This window comes from Boleophthalmus pectinirostris, unplaced genomic scaffold (genome assembly GCF_026225935.1).
Source record: "Boleophthalmus pectinirostris isolate CB_2022bp ecotype Guang Dong unplaced genomic scaffold, ASM2622593v1 HiC_scaffold_2, whole genome shotgun sequence".
Lineage (NCBI taxonomy): Eukaryota > Metazoa > Chordata > Actinopteri > Gobiiformes > Gobiidae > Boleophthalmus > Boleophthalmus pectinirostris.
In genome coordinates this window covers 7,960,025-7,980,374 of record NW_026571152.1, presented here as the reverse complement: position 1 = coordinate 7,980,374, position 20,350 = coordinate 7,960,025, and the positions used below count along the sequence as shown (strand labels likewise).

Below are 20,350 nucleotides of genomic sequence, written 5' to 3'. Positions count from 1 at the left end.
AAAATCAGAATAAGCAACAAAACGAGAGGATCCGAAACTCAGAAAATCAGAACCAGCGACAAAACGAGAAGATCCGAAACTTAGAAAATCAGAACCAGCAACAAAACGAGAGGAACCAAAACTTAAAAAATCAGAACAAGCAACAAAACAAGACGATCCAAAACTTAAAAAATCGGAACACGCAACAAAACGAGACGATCCAAAACTTAAAAAATCAGAACGAGCAACAAATCGAGATGATCCAAAACTTTAAAAATCAAATTGAGACAATCCGAAACTTAAAAATTCAGAACGAGCAACAAAACAAGAGGATCCAAAACTTAGAAAATCAGAACAAGCAACAAAACGAGACGATCCAAAACTTTGAAAATAAGAACAAGCAACAAAACGAGACGATCCAAAACTTAAAAAATCAGAACAAGCAACAAAACGAGAGGATCCAAAACTTTAAAAATCAGAACAAGCAACAAAATGAGACGATCCAAAACTTAAACAATGAGAACCAGGAACAAAACGAGAGGATCCAAAACTTAGAAAATCAGAACCAGCAACAAAACAAGACGATCCAAAACTTAAACAATGAGAACAAGCAACAAAACGAGAGGATCCAAAACTTAGAAAATCAGAACAATCAACAAATCGAGATGATCCAAAACTTTGAAAATAAGAACAAGCAACAAATCGAGATGATCCAAAACTTTGAAAATAAGAACAAGCAACAAAACGAGAGGATCCAAAACTTAGAAAATAAGAACCAGCAACAAAACGAGACGATCCAGAACTTAAACAATGAGAACAAGCAACAAAACGAGAGGATCCAAAACTTAGAAAATCAGAACAAGCAACAAATCAAGATGATCCAAAACTTTGAAAATAAGAACAAGCAACAAAACGAGACGATCCAAAACTTAGAAAATCAGAACCAGCAACAAAACGAGACAATCCAAAACTTAAACAATGAGAACAAGCAACAAAACGAGACGATCCAAAACTTAGAAAATCAGAACAAGCAACAAATCGAGATGATCCAAAACTTAGAAAATAAGAACCAGCAACAAAATGAGACGATCCAAAACTTAGAAAATCAGAACCAGCAACAAAACGAGAGGAACCAAAACTTAAAAAATCAGAACAAGCAAAAAACAAAACAATCCAAAACTTAGAAAATCAGAACAAGCAACAAAACAAGACGATCCAAAACTTAAAAAATCAGAACAAGCAACAAAACGAGATGATCCAAAACTTTGAAAATAAAAACCAGCAACAAAACTAGAGTTATAGGCGCTACCGACAAGCGCATGAAGGGCTGCTCCACATAGATTGGAGTACTAGTTTTCCAGCATCACCTCTCCAAGGTTTTTAGCAGGGGAAAGACAGGAAATAAACACGCGGTGTCAAAATAACCTTCCGATGCCCTTTCAAACTAATTTAACCAAAGTCAAGACAGCAATGTAAACAACATGCACGTGATTTACAATGTCAGACACCAATTCTACAAGGACTCAGGACTAACCCAGGACTAACCCAGGACTAAACCCAGGACTAAACCAGGACTAACCCAGGACTAAACCAGGAGTAAACCAGGACTAAACCAGAACTAAACCAGGACTAAACCAGAACTTAACCAGGACTAAACCAGGACTCACTGTCGAAATGTGCTCGGAGGTCCTTCCGTGTAGCCCCGAGTGTCCGCGGGCGAAAGGACCGGTGCAGAGCTTGGAGAAGAGGTACATGCAGCCGTCGCGTTTTTCGGACACCTGCTCCGCGGGGCTCAGGGTTCGCTATCTCTCTCTCTCTCCAAGATTAGACCTGGTTTAGACCTGATTTAGTCTGGGTTTAGTCATGGTTTAGACCTGGTTTAGACCTGAATTAGTCCTGACCCGCCCTTAAAATTCCAGAACGTTAAAACTCGCCCGTTTCAGCAGAAGGTGAAGTCTGTCCACACCTACGAGATCTGAAGGAGGAACGTCAACAACATGCTCAGCTGAAAGACTCCCATTCAGAGCTCCTCAAAGCTGTCACCGAGCTCAACCAAGAGAAGGTGAATTTGAAGGAGGAGCTCGAAACGTTGACAAGAGTCGGTTCCTCAGGCCCTCGGAAATTTTTTTTGAAATCTTATAAGAAGCTCATGTCCGAAGATCTGAAAAGTGTGGAGAACAGGTTATCGGAGGAGCTTAGAGAGACAGAGAGACAACGACAGAGGAACACAGAACTGTTGGAGAAGATGGAGATTCTCTGTGATGAACATGAAAAGATCAAACAGGAGAGAGCACATCTGCAAGAGCAAATCCAGCAGATGCGTGAAGAGCTGCAGAAAGCCCATGCCGAGCTGGAGAGCTCCACGAAGACATTAGCAGAGGAGCAGAGGAGAAACCAACTTCTCACACGACTGAAGGACAAATACGAACTCCACGACGAAGAAGAAGAAGAGAACGAGAGCGTGAGAGGAGAGGAAGAGAAGACGAAGGAGGAGTACGGGACAAACTAGATGAAACCCCAGCTCAGACCTGGGTGAGATCAGGTTTAGATCAGGTTTTCAGACCTGGTTTAAACCTGGCCCATACCATCCACCCGCCCGTGGGCGGGCGATTTTCCAATAAAAAATGTTCACTCTGTATATTCACCTTCATTATTGTTTTCACTACTGGCATGCCATACATCGTTTGAAAAGCTTAATTTCTCAATAAAACAACCATATCATTCATTTTATGCGAGCCCAAAACGCTATAACTTAAAAATTCACATCATAATCAAAGAATGAGATACGCATTTCTTACCTTTGAGCCAGTTCTGTCGGTCCAAAACGCGTTCAATCCATGAAAAGTTGTACTCAATAAGTCCATAATAATCCACAGAAAAAGAATATCAAGTTGTTTTTTCCATAAAATAATTCCATGTGGGTAAATAATCCAGAAAATCATCGTCCGTATGAGTGGATAAATGCGTGAATGAAAATATATGTTGAATTTCCGAGCCTTCTGCCTCTCTGAGTTCCCTTTCTCTTGGCGCTCTTGGGTACGCTTGTTTTCCTCACACTCTTAGCTTCAAAATGAGACCCTCCCCGCTGTTGTCGGTGCCGTGGTTTAGCTGGGACAAGCCGCTGAAGAAGGTAACACACCCACGTACTTCCTGGCTTTACGCACGCGTCATCAGTTTGTTTACGGGAAATCTCTTCAGTCATTGGATCTTCCAGAAAGTGATTGACATATTGTTTTAGCCTATCACCAGAGCTTTCAAACGGTGGGTGGGACATGCAGTAGTCTTTGAAACGGGCGCTGTGTTTACAAGCGCAACAAAGAGACACAGAGAGCAGTGCGGGAGGGGCCATAGTTGGCAGATCTGACACTTGGAAGACAATTTTGGCTACTTTTACGTTTTTTTCTTGAGAAAACATGCCTAAAGCTCAGAAGAATTTGTATAATAATAATTATTAGGCCCGAGCGCCAGAGGCTGGCGAAGGGCCTATTAGTATCGCAAAGCGATGCTCCGAGTGGCCGAAAAATGGAATGGCGCAACGTGACTCGCCCGTAGTGACCAGGGACCCTCGCCATCACGTAGCAATGCACCAGAGGTTTCCGAAAATGTATAGTTTGTCGGCCAAAAAAAAGCGGAACATTGTTCTCGCATCAGAATATTATTCTTTCTTCTTCTTATTATTATTATTAGGCCTGAGCGCCATGGGTGGCGTAGGGCCTATTGTTATTGTTCAGCAGTGCGAAGCACTGCGGGAAGGCGTGTGCGCAGCACACGCAACAGAGCGCAAAGCGCTTTCCAAACACACACTCACATGTCAGTGACTGGTGCCCGCTGACATGGCACGCATTGACAACGCGCTCGTCATTGATAATGGACCACACGGGTGCGTTACTGGACGCGAGCCCTTTCCAATGATATATATATGCCACCACATTTCTTATTATTAGGCCCGAGCCCCGACAGGGCGTAGGGCCTATTGCTTCCGCTAAGTGGAGCGAATGGGGAGCGACGTGCGCATGTCCAAATGCGACAAGGCGACATGTAACATTGTCCTCACGGTCGCCCCCGGCACGAACAACAGTATCCCAGTAACCCACGCCCAAGGCCTGAGCCATATTTACTACTGCTAAAATGAATGGAAGTCAATGGAAGGTCGGGGGGCGACCCCGACGAGATGGCGAATGACGAGCGAGTCAGTGCCCGTCACTCACCAATGACCCCAAATATCCAAATTGTTCACACACGTCTTACGATCTCTGAGCAGTGAAGCAACAAAAAATGCTCACAATTTAGGACATTTACAAATTGCTCCCATTTGCTCAAACGAACTCCGATTTCAATGAAATTTGAAACATTTGTTAAACTCTCTGCCCTGAAGCTACTTCATGTGAAAATTATGAATTTGGTGCATTAGCGCCCCCTATAGATTGAAACAAAATTTAATATGGAAAAAATTCATTTGCTCCCAAATAGTTGCTCAAAAATTTCTGAAATTTTGCACAAAATTCCATTTTGGCATCCTGATCCAAAAGTCAATGACACCCATGTCATATTTTTTATGGCGTTGCCATAGCGATGGCATAAACTCTCCATTGGTAAAATCTACAAATTCTGGCACAAAACTTTGGCTGATTCCACTCAAATTTGAATCGTTGATTGACACTCCGACCCTGAACACATTTATATAAGAAAATCTCAGATGGGCGCAATAGTGTCCCCTAGGGAAATTGCATGGTAGTGCAAACATTTACTTTGTTGTACACATATAAAATTTGGTACACAGATTCATGACATGGTCTTGATCAAAAAAGTCAATGACGACCCCATGCCATTTCCCATCGTGTTGCCATGGCAACAGGCCAAATATCTGCCCTTGCCAATAGGCCCGACAAAAACTTTGGCGTAGCCAAACCAAATTTGGTACACAGATGCATCATGGGAATAGGAACAAAAAAGTATATTATGCGGTTGCTAGGCAACCAACAGGAAGTCGGCCATATTGGATTGATCGTGCGACCTGTCCTCGTACTTGAACGAACTCGTCCTTGGGCGTTTGACCCAGACAGAATCATTCTGTATCATCTAGACAAGTGGGACATTAAAAGTTGTTAAAAGCTTTTTAAAAGGTCACACGGTGTTGCTGTGGCAACGGTGCAAATTTCAGGTTTGTTTTTGGGGCTCACCATCAAATTTCAACGAGTGATAATTTGCACAAACTTTGGCCGATTTCACTCAAATTTTAATCATAAGTTCACACCTCAACCCTGAACAGACTGATGTAAGAAAATACAAAAATGGGTGCAATAGCGCCCCCTGGAAAATTTGTATGTAAAAATAAGGTTTTATTTGTCACAGATATACAAAATTTGGTATCCACATTTGTGACATGGTCTCGATTAAAAAACTCAATGATGCTCACATCCCATTTACATTGTGTTGCCATGGCAACAAGCCAAAATTGTATCCTTGCCAATGGGACGTCCTTACACAAACGTTGGCGTAGCCAAACCAAATTTGGTATCCACATGCATCATGGCAATAAGAACAAAAATGTATATTGTGACCACGCCCCTTTACAAACCGGAAGTCCGCCATCTTGGATTTTTTTTTTTTTTTTTGCCAAATTTTGAAAATTGCAGAAAATTAAATTTAAGATTTTTAGGTTTAGGGTTGGGGCTATGGTTAGGATTATGATTAGGGTAAGGTTTAACTTTAGGATTATTAGGGTCAGTGTGAGGCGCGGCGTTTGCGGGGCGCTGCGTTTGCGGGGCGCGGCGTGAGCGCACGCGAGGGCCGATCATCGCCGCTTGCGGCTATATTTATCATATTATTTTTATTAGCACTATTTATTTTTATCAGATTATTTCTGCTTGTACTGTTTATTTTTTATCAGATTACTTCCATTTCTACCATTTATTTTTTATCAGATTACTTATATTTGTACTGTTGATTTTTTATCAGATTACTTCTATTTGTACTCTTCATTTTTATCAGATTACTTCCATTTGTACTGTTTGTTTTTATCAGATTACTTCTATTTGTACTGTTTCTTTTTATCAGATTACTTCCATTTGTAATGTTTATTTTTATCAGATTACTTTTATTAGCACTGTTCATTTTTATCAGATTACTTCTATTTGTACTGTTTATTATCTTCCGATTACTTACAGGAGCACTTCCTGTATTACCATTTTATGATATCACAAGGTAGAACAAAGTGTTTTCAGTTTGAGAGAAGAACTCAGCCTAAATATGCAGAGTTTGTGCGTTAAACGTGTGTGAATGAAACAAAACAACTCTAGGTACTGTATGTTCGTGATGAGGGAACAACGTTCAAACAGAGATCAGAAAATAATAGTAATACGAGCCCCTTTAATATTTAATTGGGTAACACCATTAGTTCCGAGTAGCGGCTTTCTTCATCTCTCCAAAGCCCAGCTCAGATCCTGCTCCTGATCCCTCTCATCCATCACACGCACCTTAATCTGAGAACAATTCAGTTTTCTCATGTCGAGCCACATATGGGCCTGTAGAGCGGAGCGTACTCCCCTCTCTGCTCTACACACACTTCTACACACACAGTGACAGTGGAGATCTTCGTTAGATTTATGAGCGTGTGTGTTCATTATTTAGTGCAGGGGACTTGGATTCCGTGTTCTAGAGGGCAGAGTTTTCAGAGAGCTATGGTCAGGGGGCCGCGCCACAGTTTAATGTTTTATAATGTCCACAAACAATGTTCAACAGCAAAGATCTACTGTTTAGGGCTGGACTTTGAGTGATGCTCAAAAAAATGCAAAACAGAACATTATTGCCCTATCGCATCACTAAAGCAGGACTAAGACAATCATGAACCTGCACTGAGCACCAGAAACCAGACTTAGACTTATACTGCAGTATGTAACAGATCGAGGTTTAAACCAGGTCTAAAAAAGGACTAAAGCAATCAATCAAACTTTATTTCTATAACACTTTTCATACATTTGAAATGGAAAAAGTAAAAAAGAAAAACTAAAAGTAAACTAAAACTAAAAACAGTTTTAATTAAAAGCTAAAGTGAGAAGATGAAGCAGGACAAGGCAAGACTAACCCCGGTCTAGAAAAAGTATAAATTAAGACTAACCGTGGTCTAGAGAAGGCCAAAACAAGACTAAACGTGGTCTAGAAACAAATCTAAACTAAGACTAACTCCGGTCTAGGAAAAGTCTAAACAAGACTAACGGTGGTTTAGAAAAGTCTCAACAAGACTAACCGTGGTCTAGAAAAAGTCCAAACTAAGACAAACCCCAGTCTAGAAATAAGTCTAAACTAAGACTAACTCCTGGTCTAGAAAAGGCCTAAACAAGACTAACCCTGATCCCCTGGTCTAAACTAAGACTATTTAGACTTTTGGACCATGGGTAGTCTTGTTTAGACTTTTTCTAGACCGGGGTTGGTCTTAATTTAGACTTAATCCTGGTCTAGAAAAAGTCCAAACTAAGACTAACACTGGTCCAGGAAAAGTCTAAACAAGACTACTTGTGATCTAAAAAAGACTACTAAGACTAACCCTGATGTAGAAAAAGTCTGTTCTAACTTAAGTTTGAATCAAGCCTGAACTATCTGTACTCAGTCTCAAAGGTACAGTGTGTAAGTTTTGGGAGGTTGCACGTCATCTGTTGAATAAATAAAGTTAAATTCATGGACATAGATATGTTTTATGACATACCGTGATTATAGCCAATATTTCAGTGGAAACTAGGAGGAAGAGGTCCTCCTCCCAGCCCATCAGGTTTGTGGATCTGCTCACTGAAGGACACATCATGTTTTTCAGTGATTTTTCAGTGCAATAAACACATCCAGAATGAAAAAGTCTATTCATTGGTGAAAAATGCACATGCTGTGGCTTCAAGCAAGACAAATTCAGGTCTAAACCAGCACAAAACCAGTACTAAGCCAGAACTAAACCAGGACTAAACCATAACTAAACTAGTAACACAGTTCTAAACAAGGTCTAAAGCAGAACTAAATCAGCAGCACTAAACCAGGACTCAACCAACAGGCCTAAACCAGGACTGAACCAGGATTAAACCAGAACTAAACCAGGACTAATTCAGGACTAAACCAGTAACCTAGGACTAAATCAGCACAAAACCAGGTAAACCAGAACTAAACCAGGAATAAAACAGGACTGAATGAGGACTAAACAATGAATACACCAGGACTAAACCAGTAAATGGGCACTAAACCAGGACTATGCAGGTCTTTAATCCAAATAACATTACAAGATCTGGTTGAGTGGATATTTAAAGCACAGCACTAACTCTCGAGAAGCAGATATTGACAAGGCTGGTGGAGCATGACGGATACTGGTTACAGAGCTATGATACCTGAGAAAGAAAGAGAGATTACCAACACCGAGTTACTGAGGAAGTATGTGCTGCTTTTATTCAGTGCTGGAGGCGAGCGGTGCCCGTTGAGACATGAAAACAAAGCCCACCACTGAAATCAATAGCTGTCTTCAAAAAGGATGTAGCTAAAAAAAACAAATAAACAGGAACACAATCTAGCAGTAAAGTTTGAGTAAAAATACTATCTGAAAGCACGAAGGGTAACAAAGCCCATGATTCAGTATTGACAATGCGAGACGGAGAGGGTACTCAGAGCTCTTCGGAGAATTTAAGGAGCAATATGGAATTTTTCAGGTGGGAGACTGTGCGGACCTGTCTGTCTCCGTGGAGATGTGATTGCTTTGTTTGGAATGTCTCCTCGTATTGAAACTTGTCTAAGACCGCGTTTACTCTAAACCGAATCCGTATATCACCGTATCAGCGTATCGGAAACGATCTGCGTCCACGCACGTCTTTTCTGTGTCCACAATCAAAGCATGTTCTGTCCACACGGTAACGCTAAACCTCCTGAAACACCAGTCAAGTGATGGGCTGGTGTCACGTCATCGCAACATCCCGACGTCATGTGAGCGGTAAAAACAAGGAAGTCTGAAGTTGCAGCAGCTGATTTTGAGCCGAGGGAGATGGCAAAGTGTAAAACCGACGACGAGGTTCAGTTGTTACTAAGTGTAACACTGGATTTTAAAACGAGCATGGCGGCTCAGAGTGAGGACTGACTCGTTTCTGTGTCCGCAAGCCACATCTACACAGCTTTGAGCATATTTGTTTACGTTTTACAGAAACTTAAAACCGTAAAAACACATACATACACACGCGTATGCACACACATACACACACACACGCACGCATATACACACACACACACACAGACACGCACATAAGGTTCACACTGTCACCAACCCCTGTCATCTTTGTTCCTATTTGTATGTAATGTTCAGTCGTAATGTCTGTCTTGTATCTTGTATGTCGTTTGGTTCCTATTTGTTGTAATCTATGTAGTTTGCAAATAAAAATTATTATAAAAAAAAAAAAAAAAAAAAAAAAAAAAAAAAAAGAAACTTAAAACCGCATGGCTCATTTGCATAAACTAAGCGCTCAAAAAAACAGCTCGATATTGTGTGCAGATGCTGTTCAGCTTCTGTTGGACTAAAGGACACGACTCAGTGGAATGTGAGTGTTCTTTCTCTGACAGAGGGGTGTTCTGCAGATGGTGAGTCTGTTCTGTTCTTCTGTTGCATTGGAGATAGTTCATGTTAAACTTTTCAGAGATTATACAGTACAATCATACACATAGACCGTTTATATGAATGGACATATATTCTAGCCTCTTAGCGTTTTGAATTACTTCGTGGCGCATAGAACTACATCAGCATATCAGGCGTCCACACAGTGCCGGATCAGATCCGTACTCAAATGAATTCATGGGAGCTGGCGGCATCAGATTTTTCCATCTCTGGAGCCATTTTCAATCAGATTAGTGTGAACGAACACTGCATCCATAACAAAAACAAATCGAATACGTACTAGTGCAGACGGGGCCTAAAGCTACATTTAGACTGCAGGGCTTAATGCTCAATTGAGATTTTTGGGGGAAATCAGATTTTTTTTGAGAGGTCGCTCACATTTCCAGTTAAATGTAACTTATATGTGATCTGCAGTGTGAACTTTAAACACCTCAACAGTGTCCCACGTGCACACTGGAGGACACGATGACATCACACGCAGCAAAACATGCTCAGTGTTTACAGTGTTAAAGTTGCCTAAACATGGACGCTGCATTGAGCACCTGAAGATTTTAAAGCTGCTGTCATACTGGAGCCAGAACATATACAGCTGATTTTTTTTAAGGAGGAGATTGAGAAGGACGAGTTTTTTGGCCATGGCGTTTTGTGGGGCAGTTGCAGCAGAAAGGAAAACATAAGAGCAGAGTCGCTGCCAAGACTGGTGGGACTGCTATATGCTTCACTGCTTCAGAGTTCATACACAATTTTATTATGACGAGAAAAACATTTGTGAGCACCTACTTATTCCACTCTCACGGGAGGAAAAATGTATTCGGCGGCCTATTTCAGTGAGCAAACGTGTCAGCATTGGGCTATATTGACTCGCAACAGGTACTTGTCACCGTGTTGTTATGACGTGTAGGTGAGATGAACGTGAAAAGTGTTATTTCAACAATTTGAAAGTTAAATGGGGGGTTCTAGTTGGGGTTACTTGCCAGAGTTTATATGGTTGAAGATAATTCAACTTCCCTTAGTGTTAATTTGGCTCCTCCCACCCACCACTCCAAACTCCTGCGAGAGACGATTAGTTTGAACCAGTTTTGTACATGATTTCATCTTAAATTAACTAAAATAAAGTGTAAATACAACACCTGTGTTAGGGTGACCATATTCCCATTTGTGAAAACCCGGACACCTTACGGGGGGTCGGAGGTGGGGCCTCGACATTGAGCTACTCTCACCTCGCAACCTGTGCACATGGCCTCCTACTTGTCCCGAATTTCTTGTACAAGTCATTGTTAAATGCACATTTGTGCTTCGGCATGTTGCAGACTGACCGACTGTGTCTGCTTGCTCCTTCTGAGTGCAGAGAGAGATACAAGAGTCAATCAGTTTAATGGCAGTAATGAAAACCCGGACATTTCCATCACTTAAGAAAAAAAAACCTGGACGCCCAGGACAGGATGCAAAAAACTGACATGTCCGGGGAAAAATGGACATTTGGTCACCCTAACCTGTGTGTGTTGTTTACCTAAATCAGTATAACCCTACAAAGTGTTGTCTGTTTACTCTCTAAATGTTGATATAACTCTTGATTTTGGGGTTAAACAGGAACTTTGGTCCAATGTTACTTAATTAACATTTCCAAAAATGTTATATTAACAGATTGAACTCATAAACTCTGAGAAAATGTTAAAATTGGTTCTGTGAGAGTCAATTTTAAGACTAAACTTTTTGCTGTGCATGACATTAAACAGTTCTACTTTACATTTATTCTATTACAGGTGGTTTTATAGCTTGAAAATACCTAGAAAAATGAACATTCTGACTTCTGGCCTCTCCACAGATCTGACCTATAACTCAGCCTGGTTGGGTCTCCATGGCAATAGAAAGGTTTAATACCATACTGTGAAACATTCCAGACAACATCTTCGTCAACGTTGAGAAAAGCATTTGATGAACCCTGCACCAGAAAAGTCGCACAATGCACCTCTAAGTAAAAGTACTAAAGTAACCGTTTACTACTTTGTTACGTTCCACCAATGTCTGCAGAAACATAATAGAAAAGTTACACATTGGTACGTTAAAACGCGGTTGACTGCAGACTCCACACTGACCACTTCTGTCATAAATTGAGCCAATATTTTATCTTTTATGACAATGCGTAGTGATGTATATTGAGTGAACATCGCCTATTTGAAATTCATGTCCTGTTATAGCTGCGAAATGATGTAATTTGCCCTCCCCTCTTCAGACATTATAGGTTAACCTTGTCTCCTCTATGTAAATGTATAGCGCAGGGCTGTGTGATGGAGATATTGGCCTCTCTCTCCGTCCTTCACCCACTTTCACGTTTTCTGTCTGGCCCCGAACGCCTCGTGAACATGTGCTTTACTGTAATGCGTCCCACCGCAGCACCCTTACCACCAGCGCCCGCCCGCCTCAGCACTTTTACAGGTCACACGTGTTATTAGTGAAATTGGGTCAACGTTCACTGGGGAAAAACTGCTCCCCGGAGTAAACACAGGGAACTTTGTCATTGAGTTGCTGCCGTGTATTTCAAGTACCTAGTAGTGGCCTCAGAATATAGCAAGTCATGTGTAGCAAAAACTATAACTAGACTTGAATGTAGAATATCTTGGCGTTCAGTTGTGCCATTCCCGAGTCTGGATTTACGAAGAGTTAGGACCATGGACCATACATATGATTTAACTGGCACGTTTCAAAAAGGAAGCGAGCATCGTCGAGAAGTAATCTCCAAAGTTTAAACATGGCACTTGAATGGGCGATGTTTTTAGCGGCTAAAGGCCTATTGGCACTGGATTAGTATTACCTGTGGACCTTTTGTGATTTGTAATAATTGCGGAGGATGCCTGAGGTCTTAATCCAGTGCAAATGTGTCATGTCTGTAATTCATCAAGTAAAAATTCCACTTGACCTACTATATTTGGCCAAACACAGATGTCCGGTGATAATACTAGTCCCGTGTGAATCTTTATCTCAATCTTTGTTGTTGTACTCACGCACCTTTTCTATCTCTTTCTTTAATTTGCGAGTTCTTTTCTCTTTCAATCTCAATCGATGTCAGTAAACTAGAGTAATTTACAAACTTCATTTATCTCGTGCGAATGCACTGCAAGTAACACAGAGGTGGGACGGGAATTTGCAAATTACCAGACGTCCCCAGGTTGTACTTATCCCGTCCGAATAGTGCTTAAGTCATGGATCTATAATAAGAACTGGATAAAGAATTCCCTCTCCCTGCGCGAGATCAACTAGTGGCCTCTCCATCAGTACTAGAGCTCCCGGGAGCTTGGGTCCACAGAGCGCAATGCATTTTTTGAGGAATTCAAACTGCCCTTGTTCAGCTGACAGGGCATCGACAACATTCACAAAGGTCGAATTTTGTACAGATTATTTTCTATTTTCATAGCATAAACTTTAAAAAAAAAACGTAAATCCTCAAAGTGCCTAAAAGTTGGCTCTAGAAGCTATTGTTCTGATTGGTCAAAACGGACCACCCTGTGCATGTTACTGATGTCACGCGAGTGGGCAGAGCTCGCCTGTTTTGAGGAAGTAAGGGCGCATTCGTTTATCCGTCCGACTTGGAGGTCCGAGGACGTTACCTAGCAACACGCACTGACACGCCCCTTTTCCTTGGCAGAACTCAGAAAAACTCAGAGGTACGGAAGCCGAGAGGGGTCACAACAAACTCAAACATTGCAACAAATACAAAGCGACAGCACAACAAAAAGTCACAACAAACCAAAAAAACATGAAAAGTAAAGGAACGGAGAAGTTTGAAACATAAGTAAAAGTAATTTATTGTTTTATCATTATTCGTTTCGCATTGTAGTTCTTCTTCTTCACTTGCCACTTGATTGGTCCATTGGAAAATAGAGTCCCACGGTCACTTCTGTTGTGTTTTTTTAATGTGTTGTGGCTTTTTAATGTGTTGCGGCATTTGTGTTGTGGCGTTTGTATTTGTTCTGCGTTTGCGCTCGTATTACTGCAGTACTCTGTCTGTATCACTGCCTGTAGGTTTGGTAGTCGGTGTTGTGGTGAGTCCAGTATTGAACAAAGACTTGTTTTAAATTAAATGGGTGTTGCTAAACATCCTTAGGGCTGCTAGAAGATGAACAACAATAACAACTTTCCGGTTGGCGTCCACGGTTTTCTCCAAGTCGGACACACCAAACGTAATAAAACGCTTAGCCAAAATCTGAGTGGGAGACGGATGGATAATCGAACGCACCATAATCCAGAAGAGAAATGTATTTTTGGGCCAATTCACCAATGAGCACAGGCCGTTGTAAACAATACAACACCATCTTGGGTTCACCTTCCAGATTTTATTGTAGTTCTATGGGCTAAGTGCATAAGGCGAGATAAGTAAAAATCTTCACAAAATTCTACCTTTTTGAAAGCTGCTGAACACGAGCAGTTTGTGATTACACTCTTTCTGGGCAGTACAATAAGTGGCCACTAATCCATCTTGAGACAGCTCTAAGATGGCAATACCCTCTCCGGTTATTTTAATAGATCCAAGGCGAGAAGCGGTTCCTTGGAGCTCTGGTTGCAATTGACTTCGGTTTAAACTTCTCTCTCTGTAACTGCTACTGTCAGACTCATCATTTTGTTCATATTAACCCATTCTACATGATCCTGGTGTTTTTATCTAGCTATTTTGTCCTTAATATAAGAAATATTGCTACTATTACTATGAAGTACAATGAGTACTAAAGTATGGGACCTGGTTATGACGAGGCATCTATGGTATGCCAGCTCGCTATGGACAATTTAGCAACCCCATGCTCCTATTTTGTGATTTAATTTAATTTCCATGCATAAAATGAGAAGAAAATGCTAGCTTGCTCATTCTTGTGCTCACACGCGAGATCTATTGTAATGTCGTAACCGTACGTGCAAATCTTGGGCTAATTCGATAGTATTTTAATAGTGTCGTTGGGCCCAAAGACTTCACAGAGCCTCCTGCTTCAATCACGCTCCACAATGGCCCCATTACGCTGCACCACAGACGGGACCATTGTTGAAAATGACTGGAGAACTCTTAAATAGATTTTCCAATTACACAGGTCAGACCTAATCTCCGCAAAGGAAAACTCAAGGAAAATCGCTAATCCTGTTTTATGGAGCGTTCAATAGAAAAGCAAAAGGAAGCTTCTGTTAAACTGATAACAGGTGTATTTATTGTGAGAAGACCTGATTTGTAAGTAGACCTGGTTGCGTCAGTTTGTCTCCATGGAAACAGAGAAGGCCTATCTTCACAATTTGAGCGAGGTTAGACAGGAGTACCTAGCTGGTGGATTAGATGTCAAAAACTTTATAACTGGCAGATGTACCAAATGTCCATAGAGCTACACTGGCTAAATCACTACAAAAAAGTGTACACAGAAGTGAAACAACGTCAAAAGCTGCTGGGTGTCTACTGGTATAAAGGTGTTAGAATCTTAAAATTGGTTTAACGTAGAAAAAGTCTATGTGATGACACAATTCTGAGCTCTATAGTGAAAGTGAACTTGTGGCACAGGTCACAGCAGGAAGGTTCCAGTTTCAGTTCTCCCCTGGTTTCTCTCGTCAACCCAAAACACAAATCCTCCAGCAAAGACAGTCTTGACGAAGACTAGCTCAAGATGAACTCACTGTTCCTGACTAGTTGAAGGACAAATGTAGAGAATTAATTAAAGGCTCTGTAAATGAAAAAACTAAAAAATCCACTCCATCAGACGTGCCAACAACTTCACAGTTCTTTGTTTAAGTCAACATCAGCTCCCATTGGGCACCAGTTTTCTAATGTGGAAGTCAGCGGACTTGTTTCTTTTATTAAGTCGTTTTTTATCAATCAATATTGGCCACATTTACATGATGTTTATTCATTCAGAATTAATTCTTCTGAATTAAATTGTTTGGAATTAAAATATTCTCCTTTGAGTTTACACGGAAATAATTCCAAATTGTGGTTTACATGGAAAACACGTTAATTTGTCTTTATTTAATTCTGCTCAACGTTTGGGGGTCGGGAAGGGCTCTGACTGGACAGGAGCATGAACTTATTTACGTCTACCGGAAGAAAACACACACTTCAGCTGCTACCAGCTTTTTTGTCATCTCGGACGCCACGGACACAAACATGATCCAAATTTATTCGCAGTCGTTCCAAAGATATGCATGCGCTCAAAGACCGAAATTGTTTTTAAGAGGAATAAACATTTACATGATCGAGGACTAAATTAATTTGACTTTCAAATCTTTTTTTATTCAGAATTAAAGCTCTTATGTAAATGTGGCAAATGATCCACTGGGGTCATCGATTATAACTCTATAACAGACACAAACACTTCTATAAAGTTCCCATATGACACTGTTTTCTGATCTGACCTGGTGTTGTGTTTTCTTTCATTCACATGTTTAACACAAAACCTGCAGATTAAGGGTTCTTAGAATTCTTCTCTCAAACAGAAAACACTCTGTTCCACATTGTGATGTCATGTGGTATTGCAGGAAGTCCTCCACATTCACTAGAATCAATTGGATAATTTCAGCCCTGGAATTGCCAGTCTACAGAACTAAAGGTAAAAGGAGCTGCTAACGTGAAAACTACCACTACATGACATCACAAGGTGGAACAGAGCATTTTGAGCTTTAGAGATGTAGGCAGACTAATAATAAAGAATTACTCAAACGTGTGTGAAGTAAACAAAACACAACTCCAGGTCTGTTTTAATGTAACAACATTATAACATGACTTAAACTCACAAGAATCCTGTTTGGACCTTCAGTTTGAGTTAAATCAAGTACAGCACCAACAAAGAACATCCCAACATAACCTATGACATTTTCACGAAGGGAATCCACAGGAGATGATTCACTCTTTCATAAACCAGAGGGAGAATAGGACTGTTCCATTCTAAATCCCGCTTTCACCTGAAGGAGTGAAGGGCCGCTCGCAGACTCCTCCCTCGCCACAAACCGACCTAAACTGCAGCAGATGTGTTTATGGCGTCTTTCCTTTAGAGTAAGCAAAAGCTGCAGGATGAATGTGAGACGGAGAAGCACGCTGTGGGCACATGCTACAGCCCGGGCCCCCTATAAACTCTATAGGAGCCGACGCAATCATCAGGGCTCATTAGACTGAATGAGAGGATAACACAGGAAGGATCTGGCAAATTTAGCAGCGCAAATCTCAGCGTTATAGGCCTGTACACAAGTTTTTCCCATGTGTTTGTGGTATTAGCATGCTAGTTATTGTTAGTGTTATTGAGACACAAACTCTGATCTGTGTTATAATGTTGTTTCTTCATCAAAAAGATACCCGGAGTTGTACTTTGTTTCATTCACACGTTTAATTAACACACGGATCCTGCATATTTAGGCTAAGCTCTCAATTGGAAAACACTGCTCCACCTTGTGACGTTATGTGGTAATACAGGAAGTGCTCCGCAGCGTTTTTAAATTCCAGACAACTTCAATCATTTGGGTGATTTCAGACCTTGCCTATCTCTGAAAGGTAAAAGGGAGCTGTTAACTTGAAATTTACAGAGCGCTTAGGGATGTGAATTTTTGGCAAAAACACTAATTTGAAAATCTATAAACTATTTGAATATTATTCGAAAATTGACTGTCCCCCGCCTGCACGCACACACGCACACACATGGTGATAGATCGGGTGAAACAGGTATTTAGGCACAGAAGGTTTAATCAAATGACAATAACCTTCCAAAGCACACAGAAATTAACTCCATTGAGCAGCTCACCTATGAAACCATAAGAAACCATGAAACCACCAACCACTGTAGCCTACTTTGCTACTTTCATTGAACTTTCTAGTCAATGGGGCGAAACCTGGTGAAACAACCTGAACTGTCGGCAACAATCACACGCTTAAACAAACACTCATAGCCTTGGCAATGGTTATAGGTCTATGCCATATTTTTGTTCAAAAAGATTAACATGTCCACATGTTCAGGGTGGAGACGGCGAAGTCTATTGACAATTAATCCAGCTGCAGAGAACACTCACTCCAATGGCACAGACTCAAGTAAACGCTCGCTAACTTTGCCAAGCGTGGGTATTTGTAGAACTTTTTAGGTCTCTGCATTGCTAATGCCGCTGGTAGTTTTTCTTCTTCTTTTATTTTGGAGCAGTCTCTACAGTAGGCCTAGTCCACTGTGCCTGTACAGAGTTTTACAGTCTGTTAGCGGCACCTTCTGCCCGAATGCATTACATGAAATATTGGTCAGTCTTTATTCCAAATTATTATTCAATATTCGAACGTAGAACGAATATTCGACTACTCAAAAATCATGTCTCATCCCTTGCGCTTAGAGCTTTGGAGATGTAGACAGACTAATAATAAAGAATCACTCAAACGTGTGAATGAAACAAATCCAGGTCTGTTTTTGAGGAGGTAACAACATTATAACATGGAATAAAAATGGTTTCGGGAGCTGTGTTGCACATTTTAGATCAGAATGGACTGCCTAGTAAAGTCACAGACAGCTGTTTCCACATGTTCTCATCTGACATCGTCTGATTGGATAGACTTGGATAGATCCCTGGCAGTTACTTCCATATGCTTCTCATCTGACAAGACATTTTCTAATTTATAGGCAATACTGCTCAGTCTCTGCTTTTACTATTCACTGTATTGAAATGCCTTTTGACATGCCTTTTTTATTTCTCAATAGATTTTGAACATTATATAACAGTACTTTCTCTTCTATTCCCGTGTGGTTTTATATCTGTGCAGTTAATCCCTCAGTGGTCCAGTACGTTCCATAGTGGTCCATGGGTGTATACTGGTCTATGTGCTCTTATACTTGTTCTGATACAGCTCAACATCATTCTAAAGAGGTTTGGACTTTTTTAGTATCGATACCTCAAATGAGTATCTAATACACAAATGTAATTCATCAATTAGAACTAGTGCTGATACTAGTACTGCTGCTGCTACTACTTCTAAGGCATACAATTTACAAAAGTACTGCTGCTGCTGCTACTAATACTGCCACTACTACTGCCACTACTACTGCCACTACTACTACTACTACTACTACTACTACTACTACTACTACTGCACAATGAAAAAAAACTAAAAACTTAATAGCACCAGTTCACCTCAAATAAGTTATACAACACAAAGTAATTCTACAAATAAAAGTGTTACTGCTGCTGCTGCTACTGCTACTACCACTACGACTACCACTACAACTACCACTACTACCACTACCACCACTACCACTACTACTACTACCATTACCACTACCACTACTACTACTACCACCACTACTACTACTACCACTACCATTACTACTACTACTATCACCACTACTACTATTACTAATACTACCACTACCACTACTACTACTACTACCACTATCACTACTACTACTGCTGCTGTTAATACTGCTATTGCTACTGCTGTTGTTGCTACTACTACTACCATTACTAAAACTAATGTTACTACCACTACCACTATTACTATTACTACTACCACCACTACTATTACTACCTCTACCACTATCACTACTACTACTGCTGCTGTTAATACTGCTATTGCTACTGCTGCTGCTACTACTACTACCATTACTAAAACTAATGTTACTACTACTACTACTACTGCTGCCACTAGTACCACTGTTACAACTATAAAAACAGCAACTACAACAATTACTACTACTACTACTACTACTACTACTACTACTACTACACCATAAAAATCCAATAGCATCACTTCTCCCCAAACCCTATAAGGTCATGACCTGGTCCAGTGTTTTCTGTGACTCATTAAAATTCTTTCAGATGTAAACGTGTTCTGGAGCTGGGATGTCAGCCGTTCTTTTGGGAGCGTCTTGCAGTAATCACACACACTTCTTCTTCCCAATGAGATTATCCCGTGATTAAGGTCAGGCATGAATAAAGACTCATTAGCAGTTTCCCGATCCTGTGTGGGAGAGGTGGGTTCTGCTATTCCGACTGTACTCGCTGGAAACACCATGACAGCATCTTCGCTTTCGGCTCCAGTCAAATGAAGCTTGTCGAAGAAGGCATCTGATTTGTCTGTTATTAATGTTCATATCTTGATTTATGAACAAAATTGTGAAATAAAAACACCAGGATCATCTAGAGTGGGTTAATGTGAACATTTTAAGACCAAAATGAGAAGCCTGACAGCAGCAGTTACAGAGAGAAGGATGACGTTTTTACAGTAGAAAGGGAACTGGAGCCAGAGTCTATGGAGCCAGAAGTGTGCCCATGCTCATTTCCTATTTGGAACATTTATATATACAGTCTATGGTCTGTACCCAATTTATTTGTATGTATTTGAGCTAAATTTTGCAGATAAAAAGAGGTCCTGCGGTCAAAATCTAATTATAACATATTTTATTGTCTGAGAATCAGAGTTGGAAGGGACTGTTCCATATGATATTATTCAAAGAAAATGTACGATATATAGGCAAGTACTTCAAGGAATCAGACTGGTGATGCTACTACTACTACTACTACTGTCACTACTACTACTGCTACTGCTGCTGCTGCTACTACTACCACTACTACTGCTACTATTAATATTATTGCTACTACTAATACTACCGATGCTACAATTACTTCAAAAATTGCTACTACTCATGCTGCTGTTAATAACTACTTCTACTATTACTATTACTAATGTGACTACTAGTACTATTACCAGTATTACTGTTACTACTACTACAACTGCTACTGCTGTTGCCGCTACCACTA

At 40.6% G+C, this 20,350-nt stretch overlaps 1 protein-coding gene across 1 annotated transcript; it reads left to right on the top strand.

Annotated features, from left to right (window-relative positions):
• The first annotated feature begins 1,574 nt into the window (after positions 1–1,574).
• On the top strand, positions 1,575–2,488 carry LOC129409411 (putative golgin subfamily A member 6-like protein 19). The gene has a single exon (XM_055155379.1). It carries the CDS (start codon positions 2,129–2,131, stop codon positions 2,486–2,488), a length of 360 nt encoding a protein of 119 aa, XP_055011354.1. The 5' UTR covers positions 1,575–2,128.
• Positions 2,489–20,350: the final 17,862 nt, after the last annotated feature.

Coding starts and splice junctions, on each gene's coding strand:
- LOC129409411 (XM_055155379.1), top strand. CDS start 2,129: ATGTCCGAAGATCTGAAAAGTGTGGAGAACAGGTTATCGGAGGAGCTT.